The sequence below is a fragment of the Dermatophagoides pteronyssinus genome, unplaced genomic scaffold, assembly GCF_027571235.1.
Source record: "Dermatophagoides pteronyssinus isolate colony J.1.1.1.1 unplaced genomic scaffold, Derpt_VIB-CSIC_2022.12 sq0011, whole genome shotgun sequence".
NCBI lineage: Eukaryota > Metazoa > Arthropoda > Arachnida > Sarcoptiformes > Pyroglyphidae > Dermatophagoides > Dermatophagoides pteronyssinus.
The window spans coordinates 20,346-44,139 of NW_027461535.1; the positions used below are offsets into that span (position 1 = coordinate 20,346).

Consider the following 23,794-nt stretch of genomic DNA (forward strand, 5'->3'; position numbering starts at 1 on the left):
ATATAATCAAGTTTCTAAGGTTTGATGATTTTTTTTAATTCGGGTAACAGAAAAATAAGTTCATCAAGGGATATTTATCATCAAAAATCCTAATAAGAATGATTATGAAATATTTTTAATTAAACTGGCTAGCTTGGATGTTGATCCACCACGACTGATGCTGTTTAATCGTGACTTTGAACGTTTCAATCGATTCAGACTAATTTTACTGCTCATTTTGCTCATAGGAGAGGTTGGTCTTGCCGATCTACCTTTTAGTGATGTTCGACTACCCGGAGAGGTTGCCTTTCGTGATCTACCGGATAGTGATGTTCGGCTGCCAGGCGAAGTTGCTTTTCTTGATCTTCGTAATAGTGATGTTCGACTGCCGAGAGAAATTGTTTTTTTCAATCTACCGGACAGTGATTTTCGGCTGCCAGGAGACGTTGCTTTTCTCAATATACCGGATAGTGATGTCCTGCTTCCAACCCGTCCAGATTTGCTGGTATTTTTCGGGCTGGAACTTTTAATTCTGGAAGTCTTACTTTTGCTTTTACTTTTGACACTTCGTTTACTAGCTACTTTTATGGACGATTTGGATAAACTGATTTTGCTTGATCTCTCCAAACCGGAACGTGTCTTTTTTTTGTTTGCCAATGATCGATGTGCAACATATACACTGCTTATTATTATCGCTAATAACACCATTAATAATATGATTGCTGCAATTATCCAATAAAAATCTTCAATACAAACGACAAATTAATTGATTCCAATGAAAAAAATGTCCCAATCAATCCGATACTTACATGATTTGAAAATTACCTTATTGGGTGGAATAATACCAGCACAATTGTAAAAATCTCTTTTATCAATCATATTCACTGCAAATTTTTTTCCTTTTTGAGTAAAAATGTTCTCACTAAATACATAGTTGGAAGAAGTTCCGATTAAAACAAATTTTCCATCAATCACGAAACCGGCCCCTATTGGCCATTCTACTGCCATATCACTGTCACACTTCTTCCCATCTATCATCCTAATATCGACGTTGTCACTATCATAACAAAGCATTCTAAAATCTCTCACTTTCTCTATTTCATCCGATTTGACTATGCGATCACCATTTTTGCATTTGTAAGCAGTAAGCCAAAGAGCCGTTCTGGAACCAGTAATTGTATTTTCCTTGTCTTCTCTTCTTTGTAAAGAATAGAATTTGCATGGTTCGTTGGTTGCAATCAATATTTCTGGCCCTTTTCCACTTAAAACGAATCCTTTATGTACTTCTGATGTATCGATATTATAATTGATTGCCTGTTCACTGTTATTAGTAGCCATACAAATCCAATCACCCTCACTATCATACGTAATACATGCACTAATTTCATTTTTGATACTTTGAAAAATTGAATTATGAAACAGGACAGGATATTTATCCTTCATTGGTATTGGTATATATTTAAAATATACTGTATTTCTAGTAGAATCAAAGGAATCAGCTGGAGCATCATATACATACAAATCTTTCGTTATCAGTAATACCCGTTTTTTTGTTCTTCCAAGCGCCACTACATACGGTATCAAACTTTTTGTTGTATCTATAGCTCCTACAATAACCTTATTACAGATTTCCTTGTTTTTAAATATTTTCAAGAAACATTTTATGTTTAGCGAATCAAATTCATTTATTTTTCTTATTATAAAACAATTCACTACTTACATCTTTTGACGGTTGATAGTGTTTCAATTTTTGAAGTTCATCAGTTGTGGTATCATTATCTGTTTGGGTGTGCGATGTAATCACCAAAATCATGAAAATGACATAAATCCATTTCCCATTAGACATTGTTATCAATTATGATTTGTTTAGAGAATAAAGTCAACAATAAGGTAAAGAATTAATTTTTTAGAAAATTTCCAAATAATAGCATTAATTGTTTTCTAGAATTATAATATTAGTCAACAGAATCATAATCATTAATTGTTTGCATTATTGTTTGATATAGTGGCTGTTGCAAAGGAAAATTGCTATTGTATAATATTTGGAAACACAATATGATTGTTTGTTAACATATTTTTTATTCAAATGAATGTAATTATTTATTGAGGATGTATTGGATTAGTTGTTATTGATAACGTTTTTATTATTAAAAGGAAGAGGATAGTAATTTGGTTGGTGGATGTAATTTATCATGGGCCTCATCCAAGGAATTGATTGATTTGTTATCACCAATATTGCCTTGGATGTTGTTCCAATTGCCATTATTTGGAATTGTGTGCCATTATCATGTTGTAGCCTTTCACAGATGTGCTTTGTTGTCAAATGTGAAATGTTTTATAATTAGCATATCAAATGCTTTAATAATATCAATTAATATTATTTTATTTTATTTTATTTTATTTTTTTATTTAATAATATCAATTAATAGTACTTACATCATTTTGTGTTGCAGTCGTTGTCATTTCATTATCCGTTCTGGTTTCCGATATAATCATCATTATCAAATTGAAGATATAAGGGAATATCAGATCTGATGGTAATGCCATTTTCCAAAAAAAAGGCAAATAAACACACAGAAAATTCATTTGGATCGTTCATTATAAATATTTTCATTTGTTTTGTTGTCAATTAGGGAAAGTTCAATTGAATTAAAGGCAATTGTAGTTTATTCACAAATTACAATCCGCTAATGACTAACAATTATTGTTTGTCTGCAATGCAATGAATAATCTTTGGTTAACTTTCAATAGGCACAAGTGAAATAGGCACATAAGTAACTCTCTCTACATTTATTAAATTATAAAATCATTGGAAAAAATTATGAAATAAGTTTTATTAAAGTGGTTAGATTTATTTTCGATTCGCCATCTCGACGACCGTTGCTCGGAATTCGTGTTGCTGAACGTTTCAATAGATTGGGATTAGTGGTGTTGGCGTAACCATTGTTATCATGATCAATGCCAGTATGTGCCGTTACGTGCGCTGATCCACCGGTTAATGATCGATGATTTCCACGACTGCTAACCATAACAGGTCGGCTGATTTGCTGTGCCATACTTTTACCACTTCTTGTAGTGGCAATATTTGTCGACATTTTTGTTAATTTAAATTTACTTCGTCCCTCTTCGAAACCGGAACCACCAGTTTTTCCATTTACTAATGATGACCGCATTCTTCGACGAGAACCACCAGTTTTTCCATTTACAAATGATGACCGCATTCTTCGACGACCACGAGGCACAACTATACACCCCAATATTGTCAATAATATCACCAGTAACAATATTATTGCCACCATTATCCAGTAAAAATCTTGAAAAAGCAAACAATAAAAATGAATTGATTTCATCAACAAAAAAATTTGCCATTTATTACTTACATGATTTAGTTATAACATTACTGGCTGGAATAATACCCGCACAATTGAAGAAAGAATCGAAACTTATTTTTTGCACTGGATATTCTTCTCCTTGATTATTGTAAACATCTTCATCCAAAATAAAAATGTATTTTTGGCTGAATAAATAAAATTTTCCATCGCTCGCAAATCCTTTCAATACTGGCCATTGAACCGGAATGCCCGAACGACATTTTCCTTTTTCCATCCTAATTCTCGTATTCTGTGGATTGGAGCATATTGAATATTTGGCTCCTTCAGTTGACATGTTGCTAAAATCGCCATCATCTTCATCATATCGATCAATACTCATAAACAAATTATTATTCACCTTAACTAATGAATAATAATGGCGTGGCATGTCACTTGAAACAAAAACTTCGTTTTTCTCATCAGATCGATCCAATTTAGTAAACACTTCAGAAGTGTCGATGTTATAATGAACTTTTAATCGCTTCCAAGAAAAAAAAACCCAATCATTTTTTCCATCGTTTATTATAAATGCATTTGGATTTGAAATGGCTGATAGAATTAGACGAAACCCTTGACTGTTAAAAAGAATTGGATATTTATCCCGGATTGGTGTCGGCTTTGTTGGCAGATGTAATTTATCATGGACCAGATCCAAGGAATTGATTGGAACATCATATACATAGTAATCCATAAAACATAATAATCGCTTCGATGTTGTCCCAATCGCTACTATGTTGAATTGTGTGCCATTATTATTCTTGAGACTTTCACAGATTGGCTTTGTTATCAAATGTGAAATGTTATATAATTAGCATGTAGAATATAATCATAATACATGTAAATAATACTTACATCTTTATGTATTGCTATTATTTTCACTTCATTATCCGTTCGGATTCCCGGTGTAATCATCAATATCAAATAGAAGATATAAAGGAATTTCATATTTGATCGATACATTTTAAGCAGATTTCTTTTGTAAAATTAAAGCAATAACAACAAGAAAAATAAAATTCGTCATCGAAAACTCCGATCGTATGGTGTATTGTGAACGCTTTTATATGATTTGTTGCCAATTCCAACAGCTAAATTTGTTCATTAATTCGAATTTCAACAAAATGATCTTTAGCTTGTTAACTGTTATGAAACAAGGTCTAACAATCGAATTCCTACAATTCGATTGTTCTAACAAAAGCTTTTTTGGCTGATATTTTAGCAATTTAATAGACTATATTCGCAATATTTTAATTGAAAACTGTAGAAAAGCAGAGTCAAACTTTTCTTGCAGTTAACAATGATCAAGTTCTACATTTTCCTAACAATCGTATTAATTTTACATTGTTTGGCTAGCAATCTAATCAAGTTTCCAATTCCAATCAGTTTTTAATTCGGGTAACGCAAAATAGGTTCATCAAGGAAAATTAATCATCAAAAATCTTAATAAGAATGATCATGAAATATGTTTAATTAAACTGGCTAGCTTGGATGTTGCTGTTGAATATCCAATATAACACCATTTTTAAGATTGTTAGATTGGTGTTTTACTTTCAAGACAAGGTCAATTTTCAAAGTTCCCATTAATTAATTACTCTCGATCAGTAGTAAGTTTGGCTACCACTCATGTGATGAAACTTGAGTTGTTTTTCTTCTCAATAATTTGGTGTTGTTACATAGCAAATCAAACAAAACACTTGAAACTTATCAAATAATACTTATTACAGAATGAAACAATCATTAATCACTGATTCAATTATTTCCAAAACAAATCACATGATACATAGCAAATGGCCCCCATTCAAACAAAACACTTGAAACTTATCAAATAATACTTATTACAGAATGAAACAATCATTAAACACTGATTCAATTATTTCCAAAACAAATCACATGATCCAAACAAATGAAAAAGAACGTTTGTTTTGAGGACAAATCATCCATATAAATAGAGCTTTAGATGATTAGATGATGAGCATATAGCGAATCAACAATGTATTCTTTCAAGTATTGTTTAGCGGCTGCCATATTGTTGCTGGTGGGCAATGTATGCCAGGCATTTGTTCCTTGTACGAATCCTTCCAAACACGTTGGTCATTGGATTGGTCGCAATCAGGAATGTGCTGCATTAGTACAAACCAACTGTCACCGACAACCAGGTAACAAACAAATCGGCCTGACTAGTACATGGCGTCGTGGTGTTCATGTGAAGGATAATTGTTCGAAAATCCCTGCCTATACGGCCATCGCTACATTCCTTGGTCCAAATCATCATTATGATGAACCGCATCTTCACCAACACACCGCTATATTCGTTCGATGCACTAATGACGGAATCGGCGTTTACGATCAATGGAATGGTACACCAATCAAATACCGCATCATTCCATGGAAAGGTTCTTCCCAACAATACAGTGGCAACAACTTTTACACAATCGCCTAATCCTATTATTTTTTTTTTGTTGAATAAATTATTTGAATAAAGTAACCGTAATTCCTATTCAAAATGATCATTGATAGATGGCACTAGTTTATTCTTTGAAAAAAATAAAACAAACATTCCAGCATGGCTCAATCGTCGATCCACGAAATACTTTTGAAACGATTCGGTCGGAATCCTATCGAAGGTGATTCCGGTGATGACAATAAGTTAGAGGAATTCAAATTCGAACGCGTTCTGCGAATCGATTCGAAACGTAAACAAGTTTGCTTGGAATGTAGTTACCAACAACGAGCGGCCGTTTTGATTTTGGAAAAGAATCCATTTGATGAACAATTATTGTCGAAAATCGGCGACAATTTCAACCAGGTCATCAAACGATGTACGAATTTGTTTCGCAATGACATCTATGGGTCGTATCTGGTCAATCTCATCTTGGATGACGGCGAACATGATGCATTACTCAACAAAATATTCATGACCATCATCCATCCGGCATCGCCCAAAGACATTGAAAAATACATCGATCATCCCCATCGAATGATTGCCGAAACGGCCGATATGTACGAACGAATCACCAAACCTTATATCGAACAACAAGTGTCAACACCGGGCCATCTTCAATGGCTGTACAATGTTCTGGACGGTAAAGCAGAAACCGATCGCATTATCCATTCGGACAATAATTTCATATTGGCCAACGATATGAAGTGGAATGCCACCAATGACCAATTGACCGATATGGAAAAACAATCCATCTATTTGAACGCCTTGATTCGACGACGAGATCTTCGTAGCCTAAGAGATCTGAATGCTGATCACCTGCCATTGTTGCAATCGATTTACGAACGAGGTCGACAAGTCATCTGGCAACGGTACGGCATTCCGGTGGATCAGTTGCGAGTGTTCATCCATTATCAACCAAGTTTCTATCATGTTCATGTACATTTCACTCATATCCTGAACGAACAACGTGGATTTCAATGCGAACGAGCTCATCTCATAACAACCGTCATGGAAAACATTGGTCTGATGAGGGATTATTATCAAAAAGTCACATTACATTATCCATTGTCGGATGCATCAATGCTTAAATTTGATTGAAATTTATTTCCATTTTGCCTTCATAGAAAACTCTCCTAACATGTTTCTTTTGTATTAAATAAACGACTAGAATGATGTTGCCAAAATGTTGTTGCTGGTTGATTAAAAACGAATCGATATAACACCGTCATGTTCATCGGGTTTTTCTTCCACTTTTGCTTTGATCGAAGGTTCAACGGGACTTTCTCCCTCCCCGTCTTGTTGCTGCTGTTGTTGTCCGCACCAAAATCTGGTGTTGCGTTTTTCAATCGAATCGTTGTCCTCCGATCGATGAATCCATCGCTGACAAACAACAGTGAAACGATCACTTGGCGCTTCAAACAACAGATACAGCAGGTAACCAAGCATGACACTGATGCTAAAATCGCACGTGTAATTCTCAATCTAATTCAAAAGAAATATGACAACAATGATAACTTGACATACTGATAGCTCACCGTTCTACGCAATGTCATTGTATGAGTCTCATGTGCCGAATACATTCGTTGATATTGGACAAGTGGTTGCACCAAAAATATCGAAAACGATAACCGGGCAATCGGTTGAATCGATATCGGCGTCAAACATTTAAACATCAATGCTATCATCAAAGATCCATTAGCAATAATCAATCAATCATCAAACATTACTCACCGGATTTCTCGGCAACCGACGCATAAATAATCCAGCCAAACGATAAACCGAATATAAAACGACCAATCGAAAAGAACAACAACACCGACAATTCATTCGGACTGACACCTTGTTCGCCGAAAAATTGATTCACCCAAACGAACGGCACGATCAAACCGATGATGGCCAACACGTTGTAGATGATCAGCTTCCTCTGTTTGTTGGATTTGGTTTGCTCTTGATCGCTGATATTGTCACGAACAATGATCGCATAGCCAAGCAACAGACCAATACTGAACGAACCCAGATATTGAATAATGTTCTGATGGTAAAGATAAAAACTGCGGCGTGCATGCCACAACGATGGTTGCCTCATCATTTCATAATAGGTACGTGTGTTTGTCAAGAACAATCGCGGCGATATGTTCAACAAAATGCTGCAGATGATCATTATGATCAACATTCGAAGTCCCTTCTTCGGCGATTCATACATCACCAATACCACCAAAAAGAATGCCACATTCAGTTGGAAAATGATCGATACAAACCACGAATCCGGATTGCACTGTAACAAAAATCAATTAATCGAATCAAGAGGGAAATGAATAATTAACAATCCTACCACCAGATAGCAATCATCGTTGGTATAGTTGGCACGGACGAAATTCCAATTGCTAAAGTGAAACAATGATGATGCGATCGAGGATGGTGATTTGCATGCCGGCAGCAAAATTTCTCCCATTCGAGACCATAATGGTCCGTAGCCGGCCGATGGCAGCAGATACAAAAACATTATCGAACCAAACAAGGGCATGGTTAGACGAATCCATCGCCGTACAAAGTAAACCAGATAAGTGAACAAGTCGTGCGGCTGAACCAAATGTCGAAATATGCTTCGTACAAACAATGCGCCCGCTATGATCAATAGACCATCATTCAGTAAAATGGGCGCCCGAATCAGGAAATATTTTCTGCTTGTAAACAATTCGCCAGGAACTGAGCCAGCAATATTATGCAATAACGATGTGAGCGGTGTCAGATAGAATGCATTGCACAGACCAATCACGAATATAATTATCAATCGTAATGTATCCAGCACTGCCAGACGATTCGGGGATTGATCAAATAGCCGACCTGTATTACTGACAGCCGAGAATATCTCGACAATCGCATCGACAGCCACTGGTCGATCCCTTTCATCGTTTCCATTTCTGTGTTGAAAATTTCGGACCAACCATGGATATATGTCGTACAAAGTAGCCGCACCGACCAGCACAACCAAAACGGCAATTATCAATCTGCCAATGTCAATCATTAAACACAGGCAACAACAGTAAGGAATACTTGCATTGCGAATTGAGCATAACCATCCATACGAAGCCAAAAATTGTTGGCTTTGTTTTGGGTCCAACATGAGGATTCCTGTACTTCCAACGGGATGCCGATGATTGGATAAAGAACTTTGTTTGATTTGCCAAATTAATATCATCTCTACCAAATAACAAAGGGATACAAAATTCCCCAAAAATGACTTACATTTGTTGAGAGCAATTTCCAATTGTCGACCATCACATGTGCTTGGCAAGCAAAGACCGAAATTGGTGACCCGTCCTTTTTTCGATTTCATCAGTTCGACAAATTTGAGCGCCGGATTCATCTGGAAATAATGTTGCACATTGTAGGCTGCATAGAATCGTAACAAACGTTCAACTTGGGGATCGGATCGATCGTAGTGGTTGACCATTTCGGTTGCAGGCAACGGCAGCAATGGTTTCACCGTACAATATTGTCCCGTATATGATTCGGACAACGTGGACGGACTTTCGATCGAAAGACATTCGTCGAAACTGCCCAGAAATGAACTGACACCATTCATCAAGCCGGAAGGAATTTTGGGCGCCGAATCAACAAATTTCAATGCCCACGGTTCGTTTCGGCGGATGGCCACCAAAATGGCGACAATCGAATTGATGCAAATCGAATCCAGTTCCAGAGTGAGCAAAACATCAAAGTTTTGATGGAGAAAATTGGTGAGACCGGCACGAACCTGTTGTTGATCGGCAACATCGCGAAACCAATTCACCAAACGATTCAGACGTTGAAATGTATGATTGGCCGTTGGTGCCGTTCGTATCTGCAATGGATCATCACTGAGCATATATTCATCATATTCCTGCCGTAATCGATCACCGTCCTGAGGTAACATTGCCGTCAGATTCATATTTTCCAGCAACAATTTCACCGTACAACTTGGTTCTTCATATTCCTCGTCGTCATCTTCTTCGTCTTGATCAGCTTTGGAATTGTAGTAATCATCATCTTCTTCTTCAACATTCTCCGCATTCGTGGCTTTGGCGGTGGAGGATTCACCCGAATCATAATCTTGGTCTTCATCCTCTTCATCATCTTCGCCATCATCATCATCGGCACTGGCTGGATGTTCATTTTCGACAGTAGAATTTTCTGCAAGATTGCCGGATTGATTGGTTATGATGGATGGTTGGGCCACATTTGTGTCATCAGCAGACAATGTTGTGGTCTCTTGTTGAATGGTGACCCATATCAAAGCGAATAACACAAGCGCATGTAATAACTTCATCACTGCCATAATGTTAAATGAACAAAAAACATCTCCCTGTGTGTGAGCAAGCACAATTCTATGCAGAAAAAAGCATCTTACCTTGATTGGAACACACACTTTCGCTTGCTTGATGTCGTAACAAATCAATAAATGTAGTGATGGTCCGTTATCGAAAGTGGCAATCATCATTGATTCATTACTTCACCAATCAACTTGGAGAAAGACATAAACAACTCTCTCTCAAATCTTGAACAGTGAAAAAAGTGCAGAGCGAAGCAAAAAAGAGAGATAACTTGATTTGCATGCTCTCTTCATTCATCCGAATCATCAATGTTCATCAATCATCCTTTCCTAATGATTTTGAATGGAGAAAGAGAAAAAGTATTGACCAGTCATTCATCGATAATGATTGTCATTGATTTAGTTATGCAAACACACAATAACACAATATGCAATACCCTTAATGGCCAAAAACAGGTTGTTTATCACCATTCACCATTATCGAATCGACCAGTTTGCCACTTGATTTGAATCTCAATCCTAATCATTATAACCTTGTTTGCCTCATTCATTCATTCATTCATTCGATTGATTCATCTAACCTATTAACCTTATCAATCATGACGACACATTTTAATAGAAAATATATATAAGAAAGCCTTATTATCCTTAAATCTTTTCATTTTCATTGTTTAGTCGTTCTCATTTCTGTATAATCAGATGAAAGATGCTGCATTTTCCTGCCACCATAATACGCATTGATTTAATGAAATAATTCAATCTCAATAACAATGCTGCAAAATTATCGAACTTTTTTGCCCACTATACATAAAGCTGCGAGCGAACATGGCTTCCAATTGGCGATTCGATTAATCAGTCACATTCTGAATGAATGGCATTCGTTAATTGTGTCTCATCATCATTATCAGCATGGATCGATCATCATTACAAAAATCAATTACCAATCATATTAATCACGCTCACGATAATGATCCACCAAACAATGCCAGTCACAATCAATCAATCACATTCGCAATCTCAATTGCAGCATCCATTACGCAAACAAGACAATGATACGATATATCGACCATCCCCGACCATATATGTGGAAATAGGATTTGTTGCGGTGACATTATTTTTCCTGTTATGTTTCATAATGCATGAAATATTCAAGTCATGCAACTCTACTGGCACCACTCCCATCGAGCCGGAAGAGCAAATTCAATATATGCTATGCATGTCGGAGAATGCCATCTACGAGTATTTGCTCATTCTTCGCGTTGGATGTCCAAGTCAGGATTTTGATCGAAATAATTCCTACATAGATTTCGAAATTCTCGGCCAAAAGGATGAAGTGATCGGAAGTCCGGTGCGCTTCGATTGTTCCCGGTTGAGTGATATTGTGTGTGGCGAAATGCATCTTATCCTTAGACGTCTGACGCCCATGCCAACCATCCAGGGCATTCGTGCCAGTCATTCCAATCGTCTGCAATCATCCAAAACCAGCAAATCAGCGTCCATATTTTTCTACGAATTCGAACTGCGTGATCGAACCGAATCGGAAGAACAAGTGGTGGATTTCCGATTGATGCTCGATTACATTGAATTTCGACCACGAATATTTCGAGGTTTTGTTCCGAAAAATTTGAACGACGATACAATGGTCGGGGTTTATCCGGAGATTCCTATTCTGGAATTATCTCCGTTGGAAATAGCCATATTCGCCGCTTTCGCTATCGTCATGAGTGGAACATTCTGCATACTACTCGAGTATGGCAATCTTTATCTGATCAACCAAAAGCAAAAGCAAGGATCCTTATATCGATCATTACAGGACTTGCTGTTTGCCGGACCAGTGGTGATGCTGGTGTTGATGGGCAATATTTTCGTTTACAAATATAACATTAAACGTCTGGCCACGCGATACGAATATTCAGTGAATCAAACGAGCAATAATTATATGCGATATTTTGCACGAAGCTATCTCATCTTTACGGTCAAATTGATTATCGCTTGTGATGCACTTATCATCTATTTTGGATTGAAAACATCGTACGTTTTGTCCCTGTACTGGATATCCTCCACCGTATTGACTTCCTCCACGGTATTGGGCATATGGTCCTGTCTGAACAAAATAGCCTGCATGAGCACTATTTATGCCAATTATTCCAATAAATTGGATTCGTGGTCCTGCCCGACTAAAGTTGAAATTCAAACACACCAGCAACAACAACAACCACAACAACAGCAACAGCAAGTCAAAAATGATAACAACAACAATAGCAGCAGCAGCAGCAGCAGCAGCACCAACAACAACAACAGTTCCGTATCATCCACTAATCGATCTTCCGTCAACAATGAACAATCAGTCAAATTAATCAGCAAAATATCATCCCAGCATCAAAAACGTCAGCAAACTATATCCAAACTGAAAATGGTTGCTAAACCACCATCGAAAAGCAATAAAAGTCAACAACAAAGGAAACGGAGCAAAAAGTAAAGTAGAGAGAACAAGGTGCAATGAATGAGAGTGCGGTCAACATTGAATTGTCAATAAAAATCATTATTATCAGATCATTTCATGGTCAGTTTTCATTATATTCCATTTCATTTGAATTGCTCACTTTCTCAATTCGGATGGTTGACTGACAACAAAAAGCACTATGTTATTGTGATGATGATTATGTCAACATTGACAATAACCAGATGATGTGTCATCTTCGATGCGATCATAGGTCTCTCCATAACTATCACCATTCACTAACCAAACAAATAAACAAACAAATATGAAAGATGCCATGTCAGTTGAGCAAACAAAGTGAAAGTTTATTTCCTAGTCCGATTCGATTTGATTTGTCTTTTAAACAAACAAAAACATCATATCCATACCCCATATCTCGATATCCATACTTCCCAAATGGACTTTGATATGGCAAAAAGTGACGAATAGCCTAATTTCAGTCCAAAATCGAAATCTCCAAACCATCAAACACTTGTTGAAAACATTGTCGAAAAAACCCATATTGTGTGTTTGTTTAACGACCACTTGAGCATATGGGTAGCCAATTGTGCAATTGAACATTACCCAAAATAGCATTATTATTTGCAGAGCTAAATGGCGAAGGATAAACATTGAAGAAAAACTGCAAGGACTTGTTTTTTTCACGATGATTGATTCAATCAATCAATAATGGCCACTATCTTGTTGCCGACGATCATCATCATCACTACTCAATAACTCACTTTTTCATTCAATTATCAATAATGATCAATAATGATTGCAGTGGAAAATTTTCACTCCTTGTTGTTGTTGTTATGATGTGGTTGGTATTTTCATCCATCACATCTCTAAATTTAGAAAATCATCAAGCAGATGGATTAGATAGAGAGGATGCACATAGGAAAACTAATCAGTAAATATCATTTCCATTAACCATTACCGATCGGAAATGCCAATCAAAATCAATCAGATAGCATTTGGCCATTCGATTCTTGCCAACCAGCCAGACATATCGAATGACATTGGATCATGACATGCTTTTCGTCAATATCCATGCTTCACTTTCTGTGCATGTACCCGATACCTATCTTGATTGATATTTATCAAGGCATAACCAATTCATCATAGACTCGCAGATGATTAGACAGCCTGATAATCCTTTTTCTTTCAAGGCGATCAAAATGAAAGATACATCCAGAAATTTCCACCAACACCCAGCATATCTCATCAACCAACCTTCATACAATCACCAGTCAAGCGGATGGTGATATTAATGTGTGAAGCTGATTATTTCTTTCACATCACAATGACCAATGGAGACCAATATTCTTGACAAACTTTTAACAATATTCTTGACAAACTTAATATTCAAACACAATCCAAACCCACCAACCAAACAGCATAAGCAGTCACCGACAAGTGCAAGAAAAAACCCAAAAAATTGTTGTTGTTGTTGTTTTTGCTACATTCTTCGATCGATCAACAAGAAAGGAAAAAATATATCAATATTATTGATTGATCATAAAATGTACGTGATCAAAGTTCGCCACACAACAAACTTCTCATTAGGCGTTGTTTCGGTTATGCGATCCTGGCTGATAATCAATGATAAGCAAGCAAGATGTTGAGATGAAGCCATCACACACACACACAAAAACTTCAGCAAACAAAATCTCCACTATATAAGATGCGGATGGCCAAATCCCAGTATCTAATATTTATTAGCATCAATCAACTTCACCACACGCATCCTCTCACAAAACTTTATTTTTCTCTCTCTCTCTCTTTCTTTCTACAAAGCACACACACACCTAGACCATTTTACACTAAATCCAAAAAACCGATGCAAAAATAATTCCTAATGAGAGTCCTTGCTCTTTTGTTGACTGCCTGTTTGCTAGGCCTCGGTAAGTAATTGCAATTGAATCACTAATCAATCATTCATTCGACCACTCTTTACCGATAGGCCAAGCACAGCATTGTGAAGTTGCCTGCCCCCGTTCGATTCCTCAGCTAATAAATCCAAAGGCCCAATCCACTTATGTTTATTCGTTGGATGCAAAAACTGTTCTCACGCCACGCGATAGCCAAAAGGTAACCATTAAAGGTGATGCCGAAGTTGCCTTTGTTAGTGATTGTGAAGCCGTTCTAAGGTTACAAAATGTAGCCATTGACGGTGTTCCCAATGGTGCTGAGTTGGCCGCTGAATTGGCCGCCAAGCCATTCGCTTTCGGCTACTTCAACGGTCGAATCCTTGGTGTCTGTCCGGCCGACGACGATCAAGATTGGTCGTTGAACGTCAAAAAAGCAATCGTTTCCTCACTTCAAGTTCTAAGCGATGGTAACGTAGAAAAAGCAGAAGAAATCGATTTCTCTGGCCGTTGTCCGACTGAATACCGAAAAATTCGAAGCCAAGATGACAACACAGTGGTTATCGAAAAACGTAAAGATCTCAATCTTTGTGATGATCGACGAATCGATTTGCGACAAACACCCGACCAGGCATTAGGACAGCTGAAAGAACTTATGCGTCACTATATGCACCCGATGGACAGTGATCTTTCCTGTCGAATGACTCTCAAAGATAAAGTTGTGACCGAAGTTGATTGCGAAGAACGCCATGTTTTGGTGCATCGCTCGCACAAACCAGTACACTTGTCCTATGTAAAAATGATGCTCAAACAAAACAAAGATGGTGTGGCTGCTGATCTTGGCCCGACCAATGCCCAACCAAAACGACCATATCTTAGCTTTGATCACAAACACAAAAATCCTACCGAAACCGATGTTGTGGAAGTATTGAAAAAATTATGCTCGGAAATCACCGAACCCCAAGCTAGTATTGAAACATCGTTCACTTTCCAAAAATTGGTCGATAAACTTCGTTATTTGTCGGCCGAAGAAACTGCCAGTGTTGATGAAAGTGTCAAAACATCCATTTGTCCGGCACATGCACACCGTTTACGGGAATTGTTCCTAGATGCCTCGGCATTCGCTGCCAGTGATGGCAGTATCCGAACATTGGTCAAGGCACACGAAAACCAAGAACTTTCCATTACACGATCCACTGCTTTGTTCACAGTGGCCGCAATCAAAGCTGCACCCAACAAAGAAACCGTTCAGGTATTGTTGCCGGTCATTGCCTCGGAAAAAACCATCCGACCCATGTTGCTCGGTTTTTCAGTCCTGGTTCGACGATATTGCGAAAAGACCAACGATTGTGCCACCAATTCCGGTGTGAAAGATGCTCGTGATGCTTATTTGGCCCGTTTGGCTGTAGCCAAAGATGCTAGCGAACGCATGACTATCGTTCGGGCATTGGAAAATCTCAATGTCAACACTGATGGCGTCGACAATATGGTGAACGCTATGGATGAAATCATCAAATCAACCGATGCCGAACCAGCTATGCGTGCAGCCGCTGTCAATGCATTGCCCAATGATGCTAGCCATATGGATCGCTACAAAAGCCTTGTGATGGATGAATCGATGCCGAACGAAGCTCGAATCGCCGCATTCCAGAAAATGATGAAGAATGGTGGCATGAGTCATATCAAAGATTTGTTTGCCGTCAAAGGAGAATGCATGAAAAACTATGTTCTCACCTATGTGGACAATTTGAAAAAATCAAAAAATGACCTTCGAAGACAAACCGTCGGCGAAGACGTGGAATTGCCCGAAAAACCAAAACGCGAAATCGGCATCACCCGAAACATTGCCCGAGAATATGGCCCATACACATTCGAATATGATGTTATCTACCCGGAAACACATGAAAATGTTACCCGCAGTATCAATGGACGATTGATCCGCTCGAAAAACGGTAAATCACTTACTTACTTATTACTTATTACTAATTACATTGCAACTAATATCCATTACTCATAGATCAATTGAAGGAACTTGTCGAATTTCAAGTCACTCAATCGGGTTTCGATCGCGAATTGAACAATGCAATGAGTCTGTTGGAAAAGAAATCATTCCAATCGGTCATGCAATTTTTGCGTGATATGCTCAAAATGTTGTCGCAGATTCGTAAGAATGCCGATGATAACCATCACATGAAAATAACTGTCCAGATTAATGGCAAAAATGTCTACTTTACCGATTTGTTCCAGGATATGAAAAAAATGAAAGAATTGTTGATGAAACGAGTGGAAAAAATTATCAACGACAAAAAAGTCGATCGTTCCATCGGCGGTGTTTTGCTTGATTCGAAATTGGTTTTGCCCACCATCACTGGTCTTCCATTGATGTACAAGTTTGGTGATAATTTGGTCGTTCGATATGATGGAGAATTCAGTGGCGAAAAAGGTGATCGCAATATCCGAATGAATGGTGGTGTTGTGGCCGGTCTTTATGGCAAAATGAAATTGATGGTCAAAGATCATAAAATGGGTTATGAATATGATGCCAAAGCTGCCTACACACCGATGATCGACATGAACGTTCAGAAACAGGAACATTCCCTGTTGGTTCGATTCAACATGAAAGATATGGATCAGCATACCGTCATGCGATTCAAACAATCGTTGCGCGAAAAACGAGCCACCGGTGAAGAAAAAGACTATGAAAATGAAATCACACCCGACGCTCGAAGTGACCGATGCTTTTCATTCTTCCGTATGTATTTCTCATTCATTCAATTTTGTTATTTCTCATTTCATTCTTTAATTTGATTGGCCAGTGTTGGATTATTGTCGCAAAGCTTCCCATATCAAAGGACTGATGTTGCCCAATGTTGAATATTACGTTGTGAAACCGGAAAAAGAAGTGACCGCATTGGAATTGATGTTGAAAAGTGAAACCCAGGATAAAACTCGTCGCTATATTGCCGAAATGACTGCAGTCGGTTCGCCAAGCAACAAACAAGCCAAAGCTGAACTGGAAGTGACAAAAGGTGAACAATATCGTGTGAGCGTCAAATTGCCCGAACATGAATTCAACACTGAATTCACAATCAATGCTGACAAAAACAATCTCAAAATGCATATGGATTTCCCCAACGTCCTTCAAGCCGATCTTACCGGTTCGTTTGAACATGACAAGGAAAACAATGTTGGCAAAAACCGTCTCAATCTGCAATACAAATTTGCCGGCGATGAAAAGCCACACACTGTCGACTATGAAAATGAATTTCTATTCAATTTGAAACGATCCTCGAAAGAGAAAAACAGTGCTGTCGAATACCGAGCCAAATACATGTCCAGCCATTTCCCCATTCTCAACCATAAAGTGAATGTCCAATTCAAATATCGACCATTCAAAGTGAACGAATTGAATTTGGAAGGCGAATTCGGTCGCGAACTTCAACACAAGTTCCGATTGATGCGAAACTCCCAGATGGAAGTGGAAGAAGTGCGTCCATTCAAAATGCATGGCAACAGTGATATCAAATTGATGGCCAACGATCTCGATATTGATTACGATCTCAAATCAGAATTCAAATATGAAAGCAACAAAGGAACACCGATCGAATTGCAATACAAAGTATCCGGCAAAGATCGTTCGAAACGAGCTGCCGAAATGAACGCCGAAGATGTGGAAGGTGTGATTGATTATAAAAACAGTGGATCACCAATCGATTCGAAAATGCACGCTCATCTCAAAGTGAAAGGCAACAATTATGGCTATGATAGCGAATTGAAACAAACCGAACCACAACAATACGAAGGCAAAATGACATTGTCCAAAAACGATAAGAAAATCTTCATCACACACAAAACTGAGTAAGTTATACATACCCACATTGACTGCCATAACAATACTAATTTTAACCAAAAAAACAGAATGACCAAACCGACCAGCACTTTCTTGTTGAAAACCGATGCCGATGTATCGTATTCGGAATCGGATATGAAAAAACATTACCATATGGAATTCAAAAAGGAAAACGACATCTACACACTTCGATCGACTGTCGAACGCGATGGACAACTATTCTATGAAAACTATTTGACCGTACACAAAGGTGGCAAACTTAATCTCAACTACCGCCGTAATGATCGCAAAATCCTTTTGGACTTGGACAACGCTCTCAGTCCACGTGAAGGAACCATGAAATTGAACATTAAAGACCGTGAATACAATTTCGTCTTGAAACGAGATCCAATGCGATACCGTGACATTACTGTCGAAGGAAACGAAAATGCCTACGTCAAAAATGTAAGTCTTGATTGACATTATCCGATTATGTCGTGGTGTTAACTTTTCATCCTCATAAAACTAGGGCAAACTTCATCTTTCGCTCATTGATCCATCCACGTTGAGTTTGGTGACAAAAGCCGATGGCCAAATCGATATGACTGTCGATTTGATTTCACCGATCACCAAACGAGCATCATTGAAAGTCGATTCGAAAAAATACAATCTTTTCCATGAAGGAGAATTGAGCGCATCGCTGGTCAATCCACGATTGTCATGGCATCAATATACCAAACGTGATTCCCGGGAATACAAAACCGATGTCGATCTATCGTTGCGATCATCCGACATTGCTGTCAAGATTACAATGCCAGATTACAACTCAAAGATTCATTATTCGCGACAAAATGACCAAATCAGTATGGATATTGATGGTACATTGATCGAAGGTCATGCCAAAGGAACCATCAAAGAAGGCAAAATCCATATCAAAGGCAGACAAAGTGATTTCGAAATCGAATCCAATTATCGATACGAAGATGGCAAAATGCTCATCGAACCGGTCAAAAGCGAAAATGGCAAATTGGAAGGTGTTCTTTCGCGTAAAGTACCATCGCATTTGACATTGGAAACCCCGCGTGTCAAAATGAACATGCAATATGATCGTCATTCGCCAGTCAAAATGTTCAAACTTGATTATGATGGTATTCATTTGGAAAAACATACCGACTTGCTCTACGAACCCGGTGTTCAATACAAAATCATCGGCAACGGAAAAATCAAAGACGATGGCAGCCACTATTCGATCGATATCCAAGGTAAACCACGCAAAGCATTCAAATTGGATGCCGACATGATGAATTTCAAATTGAACGTCAACAAACCAGAAGACAGCAACAAAGCTCAGTTCAGCTACACATTCAACGATTACACCGAAACTGAAGAATATGAATTCGATCCACATCGTGCCTACTACATCAATTGGATAAGCTCTATTCGCAAATACATTCAAAATTTCATTGTCGAAGACCACTGATCACACATTAATTAATTATAATAATGTAATGATTCTATTTTCTATTCTTTACATCTATTATCACTTGTAATAAAATCTTTTCTAAAACAAAACAATTCACGTTTAATCATCGTTTCAATCAGAGAAAATATCAGAGATCATCGGGAGGGTAAGATTTTTATTAATTTTAAATGAAATGATTTTTCATTGGGTTTTTGTACAAAGAATAGCTCCCAGTTCTGTCGTAGATATATGATATGAATGTAATCATCTTGGTTACAATCAATATTATTGAATCGACTGCCATAACAATGTTGGAATGCTGACAGGTATTCTCTGTTTTCGATAAAAAGAAATAGATTCAAGCCAAAAAAGTTGTTGATAATTTATCCACCTTACCTTCATCGATATTTTGTTCAAATTGTACTAAACGCCTAAAATGGACGATAGTATCGGCTAGGTGGACGTAATCTTGTTCTTCGGCTAAAGTTTTTGCCAGTTGATCGACAAGTCGATCGAATGGTGCATTTGTTGCATTCAGTTTATCGATAATTGATTGCATATTTGATTTGTGACGTTGATCACCGTAAAGCAACGATGACCATTGTTCGGGCGATAATCTTATACCAGATTCAAGCGCCATTGATATGATTTGTGCGTCGTGCTCACGTCTAAGATCATTATATTTTCTGTATTGTTCTTTCAGTTGCATCAGGCATGATTCGCTTTCTCGTTTGATAATCTCGAAACAACTAGCTCGATAAAGAATCTGTACAACATGACCGACCGATGTTTTTGTTGCCTGTAACGGGTAAATTTTCTCCATCCTTTGCAGTATGTACAGAACCAGAACTTTTCTCGTCAATTGAGTTCCATCACCCAAAGCTAGAATCACAAGTCTGTTATCAAATGAAAAAAGTTGAAATTTTGTTCACCGAATATGCTGTCTTACTTGAGAACTTCTTCTTGAATGGCAGGACCAAGAAATTGGCAACCACGATTACGGACGGCAACCCATAGACTAGATCTGTTCGTAAAGTAAAAGATAATTATCCGTTTCTTGGTTTGACTTGCAAGACATTCAATTACATGATCCGATGTGAATTGGAATGTTTGATTAGTAATTCGAATGCAACACGATTGCCGATAGCAATCACTGTGCGCATTATTTTCATTCGATCATCGTCCGATGAATTCGGTCCAAGTGGACAACGTGATAAAGCCAACATTTTCCGGCGAATAGCATGCGGACAAAAGTGTTCTATTTGATACAATAGAGATTAATCAAAACGTCTCACAACCAAATACCAACCTAATTCATTGGATTTGATCAATGATAATACAAGTTGAATCTTTTCATTCAATTCCATTTCAATGCAATGTTGGTGATTCTTTTTCCGATAATTTGATTGATTCGCAGATGATGAATGGCTCTTGATAGCAGCCATTATATCGAACCAAGATTACAATTGGGCAAAAAAAGATGATATTTGCAAATCACATATATTGCAAGATATTTGCAAGACACATGTGTAAATATTTGGTCCACAATATTCCGTCCATGGTACCCGAAACAAGGAATATTCATACGTTGCAAGTAGTTTTTGGTTGGTTGTGATCACTTGCGTTGTATGAAAAGAAATGGCAAATAATTTTGAAAACTTGCTATTTAATCATCAATTGAAAATGAAATATAATAATATTGCAATGCATGACAATATTTCTAACAATTACAAACAACAGTCAAAACAATAAATTAATGAATGAATGAATTAGATGGAAGACATGGTCATTGAATGAACAATGAATGATAATGGACACAAATTCTACATGATTGATTGATTAACACCGTCACTTGAAACAGGCAAACTTACAAATGTGGATAATATATGTTAACAATCGAAAACAAATCAAAAGCAAAATGTCTAAGCGAAATTGTTCAACCAAAATGACAAAATATAGTTGCGGAAAAGTCATCATTATCCTTGCAAAGCATTCTGATCCGGATATGGCAGTGGTATATGATAGGTTTCAACAAGTGCCGTAAAGCTAGTTATGATGCCAATTATGCCGCACAGTATTCCACAACAAATTATGAACACTTCCCAAGCAATGTGGCGAATGTCGAGAGTATGCCACTTAAGTTTCATATGAAAATAACATGGCCATACAAATGATAACATTGTGCCAGTGAAATTGCCAATCAAACCCATCAATAAAACGAAATGTGGTATCGATACTATCAATGGATAAAGAATTCAATTCACATTTTTTATATAGTTAAATATTTTCCATATTTACCAGCCATAAACATGGTGAACAAAACCAGCAAAACTCGCAGTGTAACAGCCCAAACCCGAAGTTCATTATCTCGCCCCCAACAAGTTGGAAATGGTTGATCACCTTCGCCATCTGGACGTTGTTCAGTTGGCCGGCTACGAAATAACGCCGATTCAATAAGACTAGCTGCAGCAAAATACGGCAATGGATATGATAACAATGCCTTTGTCACCAATGTTAGATTGACCAGACCACGAAAACCACGAGTCGGTAGATTGTTGGTGATGACGTCCTGTGTTTCTTCGCCGAATGTAAGAAATCCGATCAATGCAAACAATGCCTTCATATTTGACAAAAGATACTGATTGAGAGAACAGATTCGAACAGTCATTGTCAATTTACCTTGGACAGACCAGCAGCAATATGGCTCCATTTGAGCATCTCTTCGAATTCATCCGGATTTTGCATATTACCTTCGAGTGTGGGAAGAAATATCTGCGATGTATAACTGAATACAACAATGCCGAGGGTGATCGGAAATGTACCCATATCCAAACGCAGTGTCACTTTGGACCATTGCCAGTCGCCAATCTGAATGAGGCAATAGCCTAAAATGATGACATTCAAAATGATATGCGTAACCGTACACCAAAAACTCAATGTCGATACGGAATGTAGATTGGTCAGGAATGCACATGGCAATAATAACATTGTCGATATCATCATCCATGATCGTTGATCGATAACACCTTCCGGAAAGGAACCAATCATCAGATCGCCACTCAACACCACGTATAGGATACATGTCATCAACAATTCGATTATCTGTGCCGTATTCACTAGAATGCCGCCATATTTTTCTCCCAAACATGCTTCGGCTATTTTAACATAACTGTCGCGAACTCTGATCATTTGCCCTTGTTCATTAGGTTCATATAGGCAATGTACCAATATTCGCCCGGTATAGAAACAGATATACGCTACAAACACCAATACAAATACACCCCAATATCCACCATGTAGCACGGCGTATGGTAAACAAACGATGAACATTCCCTGCAACCAAACAAAACTTGAGTGATTATAGAAATCAATACTGAATACAAACCTGAATGGCATTGGTTATGTTCCATCCAGCTTGCCATGCACTAATTTTGCCCGAAGTTCCAGTATGCGGATCATATGATAAATGTGGTGGTGGTGGTTGTTGGCCCTCATAATAACCATTGGCACCTTCTTGATATTCGACAAATCCACTTCCGATGGTTTGATTGAAGCCACCATCGCCTGGCATCTGATTAGTTGGTTCGAATGTGCGAAATGTACCCATTTCATGTTCATCACCTCGTCGACCTCGAATTTTGTCCACAGCTTCGGTGCATGATTCAGGAATTTTGCTGCGAACACGTTCTTTCAACGATGACCACTGATTTACTAAATTAGATACTTTATCATTCATTGTGAATTGAAATTTATGGAAGACTTGATTGCAAACAAACAATATTCGATGATTCTAGTAACAATTGTATCACATCAGAAAGGGTGGTTTGTGATATGTTGGATTCAATTTTTTATTTGGAAGACTTTTTTGCAAGATAATCGTATCTTTTTTTTGGCTACATCATTTTCCAATCAATCGGATTTGTGGAAGAAAAAAGTTTGATCATCAATGATCATCACCACCATCGAACGTCGAGCTCAACTCATCATCATTCAAGAATAATAAAAACATACATTATACGAGCAGCAATCCAACAATTTGTATGCGCATAAT

The 23,794-nt window shown here is 37.7% G+C and overlaps 8 protein-coding genes across 8 annotated transcripts; 3 read left to right on the forward strand and 5 right to left on the reverse strand.

Moving 5' to 3' along the window:
• Positions 1 to 99: 99 nt before the first annotated feature.
• On the reverse strand, positions 100 to 1,896 carry LOC113794413 (uncharacterized). The gene is made up of 3 exons (XM_075821508.1): positions 1,700 to 1,896; positions 789 to 1,611; positions 100 to 722 (listed from the first exon to the last, which is right to left on the reverse strand). Exons 1-3 carry the CDS (start codon positions 1,823 to 1,825, stop codon positions 103 to 105), a joined length of 1,569 nt encoding a protein of 522 aa, XP_075677623.1. The 5' UTR covers positions 1,826 to 1,896; the 3' UTR covers positions 100 to 102.
• Positions 1,897 to 2,754: 858 nt separating this feature from the next.
• On the reverse strand, positions 2,755 to 4,943 carry LOC142645440 (uncharacterized). Its single transcript, XM_075821636.1, has 3 exons — positions 4,203 to 4,943; positions 3,360 to 4,128; positions 2,755 to 3,292 (listed from the first exon to the last, which is right to left on the reverse strand). The coding sequence occupies exons 1-3, from the start codon at positions 4,308 to 4,310 to the stop codon at positions 2,799 to 2,801; spliced, it is 1,371 nt and encodes a 456-aa protein (XP_075677751.1). The 5' UTR covers positions 4,311 to 4,943; the 3' UTR covers positions 2,755 to 2,798.
• An 819-nt stretch (positions 4,944 to 5,762) lies between these two features.
• Dcps (Decapping enzyme, scavenger) lies at positions 5,763 to 6,974 on the forward strand. Its single transcript, XM_027348151.2, has one exon. It carries the CDS (start codon positions 5,911 to 5,913, stop codon positions 6,886 to 6,888), a length of 978 nt encoding a protein of 325 aa, XP_027203952.2. The 5' UTR covers positions 5,763 to 5,910; the 3' UTR covers positions 6,889 to 6,974.
• LOC113797717 (nose resistant to fluoxetine protein 6-like) lies at positions 6,875 to 10,691 on the reverse strand. The gene is made up of 7 exons (XM_027348144.2): positions 10,181 to 10,691; positions 9,037 to 10,101; positions 8,849 to 8,960; positions 8,123 to 8,798; positions 7,522 to 8,065; positions 7,326 to 7,468; positions 6,875 to 7,272 (listed from the first exon to the last, which is right to left on the reverse strand). The coding sequence occupies exons 2-7, from the start codon at positions 10,097 to 10,099 to the stop codon at positions 6,991 to 6,993; spliced, it is 2,820 nt and encodes a 939-aa protein (XP_027203945.2). The 5' UTR covers positions 10,100 to 10,101; positions 10,181 to 10,691; the 3' UTR covers positions 6,875 to 6,990.
• Positions 10,692 to 10,818: 127 nt separating this feature from the next.
• On the forward strand, positions 10,819 to 12,658 carry LOC113797720 (uncharacterized). Its single transcript, XM_027348147.2, has one exon. It carries the CDS (start codon positions 10,974 to 10,976, stop codon positions 12,579 to 12,581), a length of 1,608 nt encoding a protein of 535 aa, XP_027203948.2. The 5' UTR covers positions 10,819 to 10,973; the 3' UTR covers positions 12,582 to 12,658.
• A 1,623-nt stretch (positions 12,659 to 14,281) lies between these two features.
• On the forward strand, positions 14,282 to 19,856 carry LOC113797715 (uncharacterized). The gene is made up of 6 exons (XM_027348142.2): positions 14,282 to 14,488; positions 14,548 to 16,404; positions 16,470 to 17,204; positions 17,269 to 18,310; positions 18,371 to 18,746; positions 18,811 to 19,856. Exons 1-6 carry the CDS (start codon positions 14,443 to 14,445, stop codon positions 19,759 to 19,761), a joined length of 5,007 nt encoding a protein of 1,668 aa, XP_027203943.2. The 5' UTR covers positions 14,282 to 14,442; the 3' UTR covers positions 19,762 to 19,856.
• Positions 19,857 to 19,898: 42 nt separating this feature from the next.
• roq (RING finger and CCCH-type zinc finger domain-containing protein roquin) lies at positions 19,899 to 21,344 on the reverse strand. The gene is made up of 6 exons (XM_027348150.2): positions 21,270 to 21,344; positions 21,053 to 21,231; positions 20,830 to 21,001; positions 20,693 to 20,767; positions 20,140 to 20,639; positions 19,899 to 20,076 (listed from the first exon to the last, which is right to left on the reverse strand). The coding sequence occupies exons 2-6, from the start codon at positions 21,186 to 21,188 to the stop codon at positions 19,928 to 19,930; spliced, it is 1,032 nt and encodes a 343-aa protein (XP_027203951.1). The 5' UTR covers positions 21,189 to 21,231; positions 21,270 to 21,344; the 3' UTR covers positions 19,899 to 19,927.
• A 45-nt stretch (positions 21,345 to 21,389) lies between these two features.
• Positions 21,390 to 23,752, reverse strand: LOC113797721 (vesicular inhibitory amino acid transporter-like). The gene is made up of 4 exons (XM_027348148.2): positions 23,129 to 23,752; positions 22,423 to 23,076; positions 22,042 to 22,360; positions 21,390 to 21,979 (listed from the first exon to the last, which is right to left on the reverse strand). The coding sequence occupies exons 1-4, from the start codon at positions 23,477 to 23,479 to the stop codon at positions 21,720 to 21,722; spliced, it is 1,584 nt and encodes a 527-aa protein (XP_027203949.2). The 5' UTR covers positions 23,480 to 23,752; the 3' UTR covers positions 21,390 to 21,719.
• Between the last annotated feature and the right edge of the window lie 42 nt (positions 23,753 to 23,794).